At 37.0% G+C, this 16,334-nt stretch overlaps 1 protein-coding gene across 3 annotated transcripts in view; it reads right to left on the bottom strand.

The window, feature by feature from the left end:
• The window catches only part of LOC106878830 (D-ribitol-5-phosphate cytidylyltransferase), a 140,179-nt gene that overhangs the window by 6,506 nt on the left and 117,339 nt on the right, over nucleotides 1–16,334 (bottom strand). Inside the window, exons 9-10 of one of the 3 annotated variants that reach the window (XM_014928170.3) lie at nucleotides 13,094–13,165; nucleotides 11,952–12,985 (exon numbers count right to left, since the gene is read on the bottom strand). The exons of the other annotated variants lie outside the window; for them this stretch is intronic. Of the exons in view, the coding sequence (XP_014783656.1) occupies nucleotides 13,136–13,165 (30 nt within the window). The 3' untranslated portion in view covers nucleotides 11,952–12,985; nucleotides 13,094–13,135. Of the gene's footprint in view, nucleotides 1–11,951; nucleotides 12,986–13,093; nucleotides 13,166–16,334 lie in introns of those variants that run through there. 3 annotated transcript variants of the gene reach the window in all.

Below are 16,334 nucleotides of genomic sequence, written 5' to 3'. Positions count from 1 at the left end.
TTTCACTTAAAAAACTAATTCTTTTGGAATTGACTTCTGAAATAATGATTTTGTTGTTATGACTATTACTATTATGTGTCGTGTTATTAATATTGTTCCCTATATTATTATTATTATTATTAGTGTTATTATTGTTATTTTAGTAAGGGTTAATAATGTTTGGTTCAATGATATTACTGTTTGAACTCTCTAGTGGATGCAAAAGCCTCATATTGTGTGCAGATATTATCTGTGAAATGTTCTTCATGTTAGAGAAACCGAATCTAACCTTGTGTGTATTTATGACTTGGGAGTAATGAGAGTGTTTAGGAAAGTTCTTATTTATAGCGTTTTGGAACTGGGATACCAAGTTTGATTTTACATTTTTACTGTAAGGAAGAGCTACCCAGACATATTTATTAGGTTCTGGTTTAGAATGTTTTCTGGTATTGTTTATAAAAAGTCTTCGTTTATTGTTATCATTGAGACAAGGTTTTATTTGACTTTTATTTCCCTTATTTCGTGAAAGGATTTTAATCTTGTTGCTATCGTTAGGTAATTTATGGTTGTGGTTATCTTCGTATTTATTGTTATTATTTAAATTAAAAGCTTTATCATTATAATTATTGCTATTAAGAATATTATTATTAATATTATTATTACTCATATCGGTTTCATACTTAGAATCTATATAATTAACCTTTTCTCTGTAACCTGCTTTTGATAAAGCTAAATTGTAAAATTCAGCCTCCTTGTCATCCCATAAATAATGCTGTTTTTTCAATTGCATGAACTAAAAGTCAGAAAGGGACGGGATTAATTACCTGCATCTACTTGCTATAAAAACGAGTAATAATTTTACCTTGTCTTTATTCTTAGTGCAAGTTTTGAAGAATGCAGTTCAATTTTAACATTCATTTTTTTCAAAGCTATAATGGAAGTGACAAAGGAGCACATTTGGCATATTTTGCTTTATGAGTTCAATAAAGGCAACAATGTATCAGAAAGTGCAAGAAATATTAATGCAGTATATGGGGATCAAACAATAAGTGTAAGCCAGGGTCAATAGTGGTTCCAGAAATTCCGAGCTGGAAACTACAGCCTTGAAGATGAGCCTTGTCCTGGAAGCTCAATGAGGACGTCCTGCATACCTTTGCGAAACAAAATCCCATCATAACTGTTGGGTAACTAGCAGAGACGCTTGGATTCGGTCGTTCAACCATTCATAGACACCTGTGTGCCATCAGAAAAGTCAGCTAATTGGGTCAATGGGTTCCTCACAAACTTTTCAAGTCTAATCGCATGCAGAGAGTGAATGTGTACTCTTCTTTGCTGTCACGTCTCACAAATGAACCTTTTTTTTTTTTACTGAAAAGTGACTGATGATGAGAATTGGGTTTTCTATAAAAACGTCAAGTGCCAAAGTTAGTGGGTATGGAAAGTAAAAACACTAGCACCCCAAGCTAAAGAAGGTCTTCACGCACATAAGGTGTTGTTACCTGTTTCGTGGGATATGAAATGTTTAGTCCACTTTGAACTTTTACACCCAAACCAAACATTAGCAAAGGTGAACTACTATGAACAGCTTGAGTGACTTAAGTCAGCGCTAGAAGAAAAACAACCATCTTTGGTTTCAAGACAAAAGGTGTTCTTCCATCAGGATAATACTTAGCCACATACAGTGGGTATGACATTCTAAAAACTGGAGCAGTTTGAATAGGGAACGATGCTCCACCCACCATATTCGCCAGACATTGCCCTATCTGATTATCATTTATTCCACAGTCCTCAAAATCATTAGGATGGTAAAAATATGAATTCTGTAGATGAAGTCAGAACAGAACATTACAGACAAGTGAATTTTGGAAGAAGAGCCTTGCAAGTCTACCAGATAGATGGAAGAGCATTGTAGAAAATGAAAGAGAGTATATTTTAGATTAAAAAAGAACTTTGTTCATCTTAATTTTGAAAAATAAAAGAAGTATAAAAAAAGCTGTATTATTTATGGGACGACCCAAATATATATATATATATATATATATATATATATATATATATATGTTGTTGTACTTGGGGATGGTCATATTGCCAGTTTAGCCAATAAAAACACACGCACTGTATATTTGGTGTTAATTTGCTTCAGCTTTATATTACATTAATCTTAATCTTATTTTTATTATATATATATATATATATATATATATACAAGTTCACCAAAAATTTAGATTCAGATGAATATGGTACTTAAGCTGAGGCACCAGAATTTAGTATGGTATTATCTATACAATTTCAAAGTAAGGTGATTAAAATCAAAATAAGCAACAAGGATATCAGTATATACCAATTAATCAATATTCACAGATACCATCTGATGAGTTAGTATTTAAATGTACAATATGTATAAATATTAAACTATTTCTGGATAATTTCTTTTCCTCCCTCTATTGTGGTAAAAGTTTGGTATACACTCAAAAGTATTCATAAATTTCTATCCTTTTGTTATTATATTCTTCTTAATAATCCTCTGAATAACCCTAAACTTAAACTGAATACAATATAGCAACATTGTTTAAAATATTTAACTATAGTACTACATGATATGACTTCCCCTGTTTCATTATCAATGGTCTGCTAGTGGGCGACCCCCTTAATTGTCAGCTAACATCTTGTTTTAAGTTTTCCTTTACCTAACCTCATGATATTGCTTCTAATAAATCTTGATTTTTATAACTATATCAACTATGATTTCTGTCTGCTCCCTCAGCCCTACCCCTAACAGATACTGCCCTTGTTCTCTCGGCCTTAGATATACAAGGATTTGATAAACTAGTCTATAAATTAAAACTGATTCCATAAAAATAAAAAATCATTGACAAGCAGAGTTTGTAACAATGTATATCTTCTTGATAACTTAGTAACTTCTATGCAGGAGTGAAGCCAGCATATTCTTTATCTATCTCCTTAACTTCTTGGAGATTTTAGGTATAATTATACTAATGTGTCCATCTGTTCTAATTTAATTAAATTCTATGTCTTTGTGCAGCTGATGATTGCTCTGCATTTTAAATTGATGTAATGATTGCATTGTTCAATTAAATGGAGTTGCATGAAACGATCGTACTGCATTACCTCTGGATATCCTTGTTGCTTATGTGTGTGTGTGTGTGTGTGTGTGTGTGTGTGTGTGTGTGTGTGTGTGTGTGTGTGTGTGTGTGTGTGTGTGTGTGTGTGTGTGTGTGTGTGTGTGTGTGTGTGTGTGTGTGTGTGTGTGTGTGTGTGTGTGTGTGAATTCATTTAGCAAGATTCCTGATGTGAAATCAAATGTTGAAACAGATATTGTTGTATTTTGGGATGATTATTATTTTTTTTTTTTGCCAAATAAACACACACGCTATATATTTTTTTACTTTACTCATTTATTACTGTTATTTTATCACTTTAAAACATCTCTATTACCCGGAAATCTTTCATCACTTTTCGCTTCTGTGTGTGTTCTTGCTCCACTTACTCCATTCTGTTCTCCTCATATGTGTATCCTTATGTATACATGTGTTTGTGTCCTTGTGTGTGCGTGTGTGTGTGTATGATTGTGTGTCATAGTTTTTAGCAGCAGTGTGACCTTCCCCTCAGTGTGACCTTCCCCCTCAGCCCCAACCTCTCACCCCATTGTGCTGCTGCTATCCTAAGAACCAAGAAAAAAAAAAGAAAGGTACAGTTCCTGTATTCCTCTGTGTATGTGTGTTCTTCCATGGTGTTGCTATCGTGGTAGTTGTTGTTATTGCCATCGTTGGCATCGCCACTGCTGCTGACCATGTTAGTTGTGTTGTTGACATCATATGACTGTCCATGAGGTTTCATGTCTGTGTAGTTGTGTGTGTGTATGGGTTCCCTTCGTATGTATCCATGCTCTTTATATAGGTTTATTTATTTATATTATCTATCTCTGTCTTACGTTTATCACAGATATGTGGCAGATACCTGTGATAAACGTAAGACAGAGATAGATAATATAAATAAATAAACCTATATAAAGAGCATGGATACATACGAAGGGAACCCATACACACACACAACTACACAGACATGAAACCTCATGGACAGTCATATGATGTCAACAACACAACTAACATGGTCAGCAGCAGTGGCGATGCCAACGATGGCAATAACAACAACTACCACGATAGCAACACCATGGAAGAACACACATACACAGAGGAATACAGGAACTGTACCTTTCTTTTTTTTTTTCTTGGGTCTTAGGATAGCAGCAGCACAATGAGGTGAGAGGTTGGGGCTGAGGGGAAGGTCACACTGCTGCTAAAAACTATGACACACAAACATACACACACACGCACACACACAAAGGACATAAACACATGCACACATAATGATACATATCTTAGAAGAACAGAATGGAGTAAGTGGAGCAAGAACACACAGGGAAATGAAAAGTGTTACTGAAGAGGTCACAGATGTGTGATGAAAGATTTCTGGACAATGGACATTCATTAAAATAATAAAATAACAGTAATAAATGAATGAAGAAAAATAAATATATAGTGCATGTGTTTATCTGGCAAAAAACAAAAGTAAGAAATAAAATGACCAACCCGAAATACAACAATATATACATCATCATCATTCAATGCCCATTGTCCATGCTGGCATGGATTGGATGGTGCAACCAGAGCTGGTAAGCTGTACCAAACTCCAGTCTGATTTGACATGGGTTCTATAACTGGATGCCCTTCCTAACGCCAACTACTTTACAGAGTGTATTGGGTGCTTTTATGTGGTACTGCACTTTAACATGGTACTGCATGGATGCTTTTATGTGATGCCACATAGTCGCTTTTACATGTCACCACACGGATACTTTGATACGTTGCCAAATGGACATTTTTATGTGTCACCACATGGGTACTTTTACATGGTATCACTACAAATATATTACACCTCGAGAAGGATCAGTCTTAACACTTCTGCTGCTGAGTACAACAAGGCACTGGGTATCTTGGTCCTTTGTCATCTCACCTGAAAGGTTCAGCTTCCTAAGGTTGTTTTTCAGTACTTCATCTCATGTCTTCCTGGGTCTCCCACTTCCATGTGTTTCATCCACTTTGAGAAATCAGCACCTCTCTATGGAGATGTCAGCATCTATCTGCAGTGGAGTTTTCTCTCTTGCACACAGCAACCAATTCCTCTGTCGATCATGTACACTTACATTCCAAATCCAGTGGAGCATACTAGCCTCATTCTTTTCTAGCCTTCACATGTCCTCTGCATTCAGGGTCCATATCTCACTATCAAGGAAAATTGTTGTTCATATACATACATCATACAATCTTCATGTAATTAAGATATTCTCAACCTGATGATTAGCAAAGTTGAGTACCCCTCATTGAGTAATTATTACATCAGAGGATCAGCTAGCTAAGAAACATTTGTAGCCTGGATTTTACCTGTTCCATTCCCTCAATTTGGGTATATATATATATATATATATATATATATACATTATTTACATTATTTACATTTGACGGATATTTGTCCTCATCTTGTTTGTTGTTAACACGTTTCGGCTGATATACCCTCTAGCCTTCGTCAGGTGTCTTGGGGAAATTTCGAACCTGGGTTCTCATTCCTAACGATGTTACTATTATTATATTATTATTATTACTATTATTAATCAGGTCGCTGCCGTGAATCGAACTCGGAACCTTGGGGTTAGTAGCCCGCGCTCTTAACCACTATGCCATATGCCCGTGGGCAATTATGGGGTGAATTTTAAGGCTTATAAATCTATTATTTTTCTATCCTTCCTCAATACCGGTTCCCATATGCTATTCATATTTGCACTCGGTTTGCTTAGGAGGTTGTTGTGTCCTAGCATATGTGCTGCTTCTTTTAGTTTTCGTATTTTCCAGTGTTATTCCCTGTCTATTATTTTAACTTCATCCCACAGGGGGAGGTGGTTTCCATTTTTCCATACATGATCAGCTATACCTGATTTATCAATATCTCCTCGTGTCACAGCTTTGCGATGTTCTTCTACCCTTATTTTGAGGGGGCGACATGTTTCGCCTTTGTATAACCTACCACAGCTGCATGGGATGGAGTACACGCAGTTTTTGGTCATATTCTCTTCTGTTGGTGGTTTTACCCGAAGGAGATATTTGCGAAGTGTTGTATTGCTCTTGAATACTGCCCTGATGTCATATGGGCCGCATATCTTTTGTATCTTTTTGGAGAGGCCTTTCACATAGGGTAGACAGACTGTAGACAGTTTATTGGTTTCATCCTCTCTTTTCTTCATAATTGGAGTAGATAGTATGTTCTTGGGGTAGTTGTTTCTTAATAGATTGTTTCTGAGCTTGATCATTTCCTCGTGGTGGGTATCACGATCGCTACTTATATTCTTTGCTTGGTGATTTAGGCACTGAGCAATTCCTCTCTTTACACTGTATGGATGGTGGGAATTGAAGTTAAGGTATCGTCCAGTGAAGGTTGGCTTGCGATATACGGATGTCCTGAATCCATACTCAGGACATCCATTACAGTTAATATTCAACTGCAAGGTAACTATATAAACCGAGGTTTATATATATTTATTTATCATAATAAGGTAAGAAAATAGAGAAATAATTAATAAATTATAATTTATTAATTAAAAAATTGACAAACATCCCTTACAACTGTTTCAATTCATGACCTTCAGAAAATTAATTAATAAATAACTAATAAATAATCTTCTGTCATGATTTGACTTTCAAATAATGCTTAATTTTATTAATTAATTTTCTGAGCATCTGGAATTGAAACAGCTGTAAGAGATGTTTGTCAATTTTTTAATTAGTAAATAATAATTTAATTAATAAATAATTAATAAATAATTTAATTGATAAATAATGATTTATTAATTATCTCTCTATTTTCTTATCTTATTATATATATGAGTAAATGTAAGGACAAACAAGTCAGGAAAGTTGTTATACACAAAATCTAATATAATAAATGTGAAAACTAATTTCCATGTGTCAGTGTGTCACACTGAACCCCCCTGCCCCTCACTATTCAATGACACTCCTACTATTCCTCATGTTGGGGTGAGAGTAATAGTCAGCATAGAGATAGTGAGGGTGGCGATGAAGACAGACAAAGAGAGAGAGAGAAAGAAAAAGAGAGGGAGAGAAAGAGAGACAAAGAAATTTAGGGAGAGTTGATGATGTTTTATTAAAAGCATTGATGGTGGCAGTGGGAGTAATAATAAGTGAGAGAGAAAGAGTGAGTATGTGAGAGAAAGAGAGAGATGATGTACAACTTTGTTTAACCATGTCTCTTTGACTGAAATTTCTATGGCTAACATACTGAACCATTTAATTTTTGCTTTCTTTTATATAAATATTCAGGTATATATATATATATATATATATATATATATATATATATATATATATATATATATATATATATATATAACATTGGGATATTCTATCTATTTATCTATCTCCACTGTCCTGGAACCTCACCCCCGAAAACAAAAACAATGTTCTCCTCTTCTAAACAAAACAAAAAAAAACCTGATTTATATTAATGAACAAATTGTTTGCACATTCACAATTTCATTTGACAAGTTTGAAAATGAACAAAAGCGCTAAGAATAATGACTAAATAAAAAAATTCTTTTTCCAAAATTCTTGCGACCTCCTCTTTTCTCAATATTCAATATCTGTACACCACTTCTAACACTCTATACATATATGCATAAATACATACAACCACTAGTTTTGTAGTTATTTTAGGAGAGATGCAACAATGTTCACTTTGATGGTTCATAACAATCTTTTCAGGATGGAATATATAAAATGGGATCAGAGGTGTTAGGTCATAAGAAGAGACAACACTGAGATTGGTTTGATTCCAATGATATGATGATAAATGAACTTTCAGCAACAAAGAGATCCACTCCTCATAATAAGCTTCTTGACCCAAACATAAAGAACAAAATGCAACTAGAAAAGTTGTATAAGTCTAAGAAAGCAAACATGCAAAAAGAACTCAGGAGGCTTAAAGACACTTGGTGGAGAAATCTATCTGAGGAAGTACAGGTGACCTAAGACAGGAAAGACATTAAAAGTTTTTATAGTTTATTGTGGCAAGCTTTTGGACCTCAATTTTCATTATATGTTCCCTTGAAGTCAAAAAATGGAAATGAGGTTATTAAAGTTCCTCCTGGAATAATGAATAGATGGAGAGAACACTTTGCAGATTTTATCCACAATCCTTCTGTAGTGAAATTGGATATCATAAGCAATATTCCACAAAGAGAGATAGTGCAACACATGGATGATGTACCTTCCATTGTAGAAGTAAATCTGGTATTATGTAAACTGAGATTGGGTAAAGCTCCTGGATTGATTGGTATTCCAGTTGAATTTCTGAAAACAGGTGGGGATCATATTTCATCTGAAATGCATAGTCTAATAACTTGAGTTTGGAATGAATCTTCTGTGCCACAGGAATGGATAAATGGCATTCTAATCTTTGTATACAAGGGTAAAGGCCCAAAAGCAGTGTGTGGTAATTCTAGAGGTATAACTCTCCTGGCACATACTTGGAAGATACTTTCAAGGATCATGTTAGATCATCTCATTGAGAATGTCTGTCCACATGTGATTCCTGAAGAACAGTGTGGTTTCAGACCTGAGCAAGGAATAATGGACATGATATTTTCTGCAAGGCAGGTTCAGGAGAAATGCTTAGAGGAACAAATGTCACTATACCAGGTCTTCATAGATTTAAGGCATTTGACATGGTGAATAGGGAGGCACTGTGGATTGTTTTGTGTAAATTTGGTTGCCCAACAAATTTTGTGGGCATCTTTAAGGAACTACACAGAAACATAAAAGCTCAGGTAGACTTTAATGGTGAGCTATCTCATGAATTTTCAGTGGATAATGGTGTCAAACAGGGAGATATTCCTGCCCCTACACTTTTCTCTATTTATTTTGCTTCGGTATGCTTTCAACAGGGGAACTGTAACAGGGGAATCGGAATCAAATTTTGGACATCTGATCACATTTTAATCTGACTCAGTGTAACTGCAAAGCAAAGATTTTCAAAACACTTGTTTACAGAATTACTTTATGCTGATGATGCTGATTTGTTGGCACACTCAGAGTGGGATATGCAACACATAATGGACATATTTTCCATTGCAAGTTTACATTTTGGACTCACAATTAGTCTTGGGAAAACTAAAGTAATGTTTACTCCTGCGCCAGGTCAAACATATTCCAGACCAAACATTTTTGTGAATGAAACAATGTTAGAAGTCATTGACACCTTTGTTTACCTAGGAAGCACACTGTCAAGAGATGGTGGTCTTGAAGCAGAGATATACTATCGAATAGGGAAGAGAAGTGTTACATTTGGAAAGCTCGAAAAGCAAGTATGGGCGGACAGAGGTATTTCCCTGCAGACAAAAATCAGTGTCTATAAAACGTGTGTATTGACTGCACTTCTTTATTCGAGTGAGACATGGACCACTTACAGGAGTCATATGAAAATGCTGGAGAAATTTCATCAAAAGTGCATCAGACATATCTTGGGAGTCAAGTTTCATACAAAATACAGAAGTTTTGCACATGATACATTGTAGCTCAATTGAACAACATATTATCTTGGCTCAGATGAGATGGGCTGGACATGTTATTAGAATGAAAGATGAGCAATTGCCAATGCATCTTTCTTATGGTGAGCTCAATTCTTGTAAGCGACCACAACATTGGAAAAGGTATAAAGACTATGTGAAGGAAAACCTGAAGAAACTAGATATGAACAAGAGTGATTGGGAAATTAATGTTCTAGATCAGAACAAGTGGAGAGGTGCTGTTAGGACTGGTTGCAATGCCTGGGAGGAAAAGATAATTCAACACTCTGAGCTTAAAAGGGCCTGTCACAAAGGAACAATCGGAACTGAAATCAACAGCAAATATTGGATATGTATTATGTGTGACTGTGTTCTGTTGTCAAAAGCAGAATACATGAATCATATGAAGTCACACAAAAATTGAAATGCCCAGGTAAGTAATAAGCTTGAATGTCAACTACCTCTTACAACTTGTATCATATGTCACAAAACTTGTAAGACAATATCTGGACTTAAAAGACATTCCTTCAGAATCAGATTCAAAAAGGCAAAGACAAAAACAAAACTTGAATAGTATCTGTTACTTGTTAAACCCTGTCAGTCAGCAGCTGGTCTTAAAAGTCACCTGAGGGCTCATCAACGGCAAGATTGTGCTGTGTGATGGGGTGTGATGTATGTTTTGATGGGACGGCTATCATCTGTCAAGATGAAGCAATCATCATATATATATATCATCATCATCATCATCATCGTTTAACGTCCGCTTTCCATGCTAGCATGGGTTGGACGATTTGACTGAGGACTGGTGCAACCGGATGGCTACACCAGGCTCCAATCTAATTTGGCAGAGTTTCTACAGCTGGATGCCCTTCCTAACGCCAACCACTCAGAGAGTGTAGTGGGTGCTTTTACGTGTCACCCGCACGAAAACAGCCACGCTCGAAATGGTGTCTTTTATGTGCCACCCGCACAAGAGCCAGTCCAGGGGCACTGGCAACGATCTCGCTCGAAAACCCTACAAGGCCAGTCAGGCGGTACTGGCAACGGTCACGCTCAGGATGGTACATCTTATGTGCCACCCGCACAAGAGCCAGTCCAGGGGCACTGGCAACGATCTCACTTGGCTTGCCGGGTCTTCTCACGCACAGCACATTTCCAAAGGTCTTGGTCAGTAGTCATCGCCTCGGTGAGGCCCAATGTTCGAAGGTCTTGCCTCACCACCTCAGCCCTTATATATATATATATATATATATATATATATATATATATATATTTGTGTGTATATATAAATTAGTTATATAAGTGTTGGGTATATTCCTAGTAGTATGCCGATAAAGCACGTTCACTATCTATGGCTATCTGATATCATCCATGGTAATTACACAATTGTTGCTGGCTCTACCTCAAGAATTCCTCAGTATAAGTTAAGTATAGAACAAATGAATACACAGAAAACTTTATTGCTCACAATGATCATTTTGACACATCCTGCATAGATCCCTCACAGGTGGAAAACTATACAACTAGTTGTAGTGCATTCCTCAGTACAGAAATGTCTCATCAGGTGATGTAATAAGGAGTGTCTCATTAAATGAAATCTGTTTTGCTTGGATTTAATACAGCATGTTGTTAGTAACTGTAGGTTTAAGTCATTGGGCAGGAATAGCAAGGGACAGTTTCTCTTGGGAAGTTATAGATACAGGCAGGAAGTAATAAAGAACAATAAGAAAAATAAGATGAATAAAGAGAATAAAACATTACAATAAAGTAAAACATTAGGTGTGTCAGTACCCAGGTATAGTTACTTACATACCCACACTTACGATCTTTGTACACACACACACTTGCTCATATGGGCAGTTAAGTTGATGTCATTAAACTGTCCAGCCATTCTTGTATCTCGCTGTGAGGCAAGGTACCATAGGCTCTGGTTGGCTGAGTCAGGGGCCTCAGTTGGTTGTAAATCTCTTAGTGGCTATTTAACACATACATATAAACTGTGTATCACACTTCATTGCAGGTCAAATTTTTGTTGATATTTTGAAAATTAAACATTGTACAAACGTGAAACTTGATCAATTGAAAGATCCTAAGTAGGTACGTATGTAGTGAACATTTCAATCATATTGATAAGCTACATACAAAGTTGAGTCATGTATTTTGAGGTGCTTTCAACTGTGTCACGCTTTATTGCAGGTGTACGAAAATGTCAATTTAAGGTAATGAAACAAAGTATTATCATTATATTACTATTTTATTGTAATAATGAAACATGCTACCAAAGAATAGCAGCAAAAGATATGAAACAAACACAATTAAATTGTTGGTGTTGTGCTTTATTTGTCTATGTAACTTCCTTGTTTAGAAATGACATCAGTCTTTTGTCCACAGAAGTTGTTAGCCAACTAACATCTTCTCAGAGATGTTATGGTACCAGCAACTGTTTTGATTTTTTCCTACAGGCATCCTTCAGTAAAAACTAAATACCTCCTTCATACACTTTCCTCTTCAAGATCGACCAGAGCTGTCCAATAGGGTTTAGGTTAGGAGAACAGGGAGGCCAAGTTATGAGTGATTGGCCCGTGATTGCCAAAGTTGCGAGATACAAAATTGTAGCCTTGGCTGAATGCGAAGGAGCATTGTCATGCATAAAAATCAATCACAGTCAACATGGGAGAGTGGCAGATCATCTAACCATGCTGCAAAATACTCCTCCAGAAATGCAGTGTAGGAGTTGCTAGTGAGTTTGATACCTGACACTCGGAAAGGCCCGACAAGTTCATTTCCTATGATTCTCACCCAAACATGACAGCACCACCTCCTTGTTGATGTTGAATGTGATGCGGGTGAGCAGCTCCAAGAGGCACCCAAACTTTGGCCCATCTGTCAGGGCTATCCAGAATAGCTCTGGCCTTATCCATGAAGAGGACATCTTGGAAATTAATTTTCATGTACTTCTGTGCCCAATCAATATGTTTCTTTTTGTGGTTCTTGCTTAAGATGGGTCTAGTGACACACTTAACACTTCTGGCCGTCTCTTTAAGGATCCTACACCGGGTGCTTCTGGACAAAGGAGCAACCCCAGCACTTTCAAATATGGCAGCACTTGTGCTACTGAGGTCTTTTCTTATTTATCTACCAATTTTTTGGATATCACGCTGGAATACACTCCTTCTTGGACCTTTATCTTTCCTTGGTTTGGTGATGAGGTTTTCCATATATGCCTTCAGTGTTCTTGTATCCCAACGAAGCTCTTGAACTAATTCTCCCATAGATAAGGCTTCTGCGAGACCTGCAACAATCTGCATCTTCTCTGTAGCTGTCAGACGTCGTTTCAAGGGCATTTTTGTACTCCTGCAATAAAGCATGACACAATTGAAAGCACTTCAAAATACATAACTCAACATAACTTTCTATGTAGCTTATCAATATGATTGAAATGTTCACTGAGTACATACCTACCTAGGATCTTTCAGTGGACCAAGTTTCACATTTGTACAATGTTTAATATTCAAATATCGATGAGGATTTGACCTGCAATAAAGCGTGATACACAGTTTATAACATAGGTCTATAAATATACATACATACTTATATACACGAATGTATGAACACACACACGCATGCATGCACACACACACACACACACACACACACACACACACATTCTTTTCTTTTACTTGTTTCAGTCATTTTCACTGTGGCCATGCTGAAGCACCACCTTTCGTTGAACAAATCAACCACAGGTCTTATTCTTTGTAAGCCTAGTACTTATTCTATCAGTCTCTTTTGCAGAGCCACTAAGTTACGGGAATGTAAACACACCAACATTGGTTGTCAAGCATTCGTAGGGGGACAACACAGACACACAAATACATGTATATATGTATATATATATATATATATGTGGTTGGGAAGCAAGCTTCTTACCACATAGCTACACCTGTACATACACATACATGTACATACACATATATACATGCACATATACATATAGACACACATATACATATACATACACACACACACGTTCAACTGCTCACACATATATATCTGTGTTCACACACATACATATATATATACCACAACATATCCTTGTATATACATACATACGCACATATTCACCTACTCTCACTATATAGGTATCCTTTTGTCCTTGTGCTTATGCCTCTACTACATTTGTGTACGTCGAAAGGCACACACACATACACATGTAAAATCACCTAAATACATCTATTCAAAGATGTATGCATGCATATACATACATACATACATAATACATATACACACACATATATATGTGTGTGTCAGCCAAAAACTATGGTACCTTGCCTCACAGCGGGATATAAGAATGGTTGGACATTTTAATGACGTCTACTTAACTGCTCTCATATGAGCAAGTGTGTGTACAAAGGACCAAAAGTGTGGGTTTGGAAGTAACTATATCTGGACATTGACACACCTAATGTTTTACTTTATTGTAATGTTTTATTCTCCTTATTCATCTTATTTTTCTTAATTACTTCCTGTCTGTATCTATGACTTTACAACAGAAACTGTTCTTTGCCATTTCTGCCCTATGGTTTAAACCTACAGTTACTAACAACACAATGTATTAAATCCAAGCAAAACAGATTTCATTTAACGAGATACCCCTTATTACATCACCTGATGAGACACTTCTGCAATGAGGGATGCACCACAACTTGTATAGTTTCCCACTTGTGAGGAATCGATGCAGGATGTGTCAAAACAATTTTTCGGTGTATTTTATTTTCCATCTCTATCATTTGTTTTATGCTCAACATATACTGAGGAATTCTTGAGATAGATCCAGCAACAACCGTGTAATTACTGTGGATGACATGAGATAGCCACAGACAGTGAATGTGCTTTATCAGCATAGCACTAGGAATATACAAACATGTAAATACTAACTTATATAGATATATATATATATATACACACACACAGACACACATAAATATATATATATATTTTCTATTTGTGTCAGTCATTTGTTTGTGATCATGCTGAGGCACTGCCTTGCAGAGTTTTTTAGTTGAAGAAATCAACCCTAGGACTTTTTTTTAAGCCTAGTACTATTCTATTGGTATCTTTTGCCAAAGCAAAACTTACGGGGACGTAAACATGCCAACACTGGTTGTCAAGCAGTGGTGGAGGACAAACGCAGACACAAAGGACGCACACATAATATATATACATATATATATATACAACAGGCTTCTTTCAGTTTCTGTCTATCAAATCCACTCACAAGGCTTCGCTGAGCCTGAGGCTATAGTATAAGACATTTGCCCAAGGGGACTGAACCTGGAACCATGTAGTTGGGAAGTAAGCTTCTTACCACAGCCATGTGTATCTCTGTGTGTCTGTCTGTCTGTCTGTCTCTCTCTCTCTCTTTCTGTGTCTGTGTAAATATATGCTAAGATATTTATAAGTTTCTGCAAAGAATTCTTGATAAAGTTATATTTGAAGAAAGTTTTTCTTAAATTAAATATCATCATCATCATCATCATCATCTTAATCATCATCATCGGCGGCGGCGGTGTTTAACGTCTGCTTTCCATGCTGAGATGGGTTGAACAGTTTGACTGAGGGCTGGCAAGCCAGAAGACTGCACCAGGCTCAAATCCAATCTGGCAAAGCTGGATGCCCTTCCTAATGCCAACCACACCGAGAGTGTAGTGGGTGCTTTTTATGTGCCACTGGCATGGAAGCCAGTCAGGCAGCATTGGCAATGACCACGCTCGAATGGTGCTTTTTAGGTGCCAGCGGCATGGAACCAGTCAGGTGGCTCTGGAATCGACCACTCCCAAATGGTGCATTTTACGTGCCACTGGCACAGGTGCCAATCAGGTGGTACTGTCATCGGCTATGACAATGATTTCACTTGCCTCAACAGGTTTTCGCAAGCACAGTTTATTAGCCAATGATTGAAGGGTACTCTTAAATGGGCTGGTTATGCTGCATTGTCATAGGCCATGGTTACAGTTTTACTTGGCTTGCCGGATCTTTTCAAGCACAGTATATCTCCAAAGGTCTCCGTCACTTGTCATCGCCTTGGTGAGGCTCAATGTTAGAAGGTCATGCTTCACTACTTCATCCCACATCATCCTGGGTCTACCTCTTCCACAAGTTCCCTCAACTGCTAGGGTGTGACACTTTTTGCATACAGCTGTCCTCATCCATACACATCACATGACCATACCAGTGCAGTCATCTCTCTTGCACACCACATCTAATGCTTCTTAAGTCCAACTTTTCTCTCTGGGTGCTTACACTCTGTCGTGTATGCACACTGACATTACACATCCAGGGGAGCATACAAGCTTCATTCCTTGCAAGCTTACACATGCCCTCAGTAGCCACAGCCCATGTTTCACTGCCATGTAGCATGGCTGTTTGCACACATGCGTCATACAGTCTACCTTTTACTCTGAGCAAAAAGCCCTTTGTTACCAGCAGAAGTAGCTCTCTGAACTTTGCCCAGGCTTTTCTTATTCTAGCAGCTACACTCCCAGAGTATCCACCCCAGCTACTGACTTGGTCACCTAGGTAATGGAAGCTGTCAACTACTTGCAGTCTTCCTCCCTGGAATGTAACGGAAGCTGTTTTCTGCATTTTCAGTGTTTATCGCTCCTGAGCATCTGCCACATACAAAAACTATCTTCCAAGTTAG

The sequence above is a fragment of the Octopus bimaculoides genome, chromosome 4, assembly GCF_046866305.1.
Source record: "Octopus bimaculoides isolate indiv1 chromosome 4, ASM4686630v1, whole genome shotgun sequence".
Classification (NCBI taxonomy): Eukaryota; Metazoa; Mollusca; class Cephalopoda; order Octopoda; family Octopodidae; genus Octopus; species Octopus bimaculoides.
Note: the sequence above shows the minus strand (reverse complement) of the source record. Positions and strands in the feature narration are given on the sequence as shown.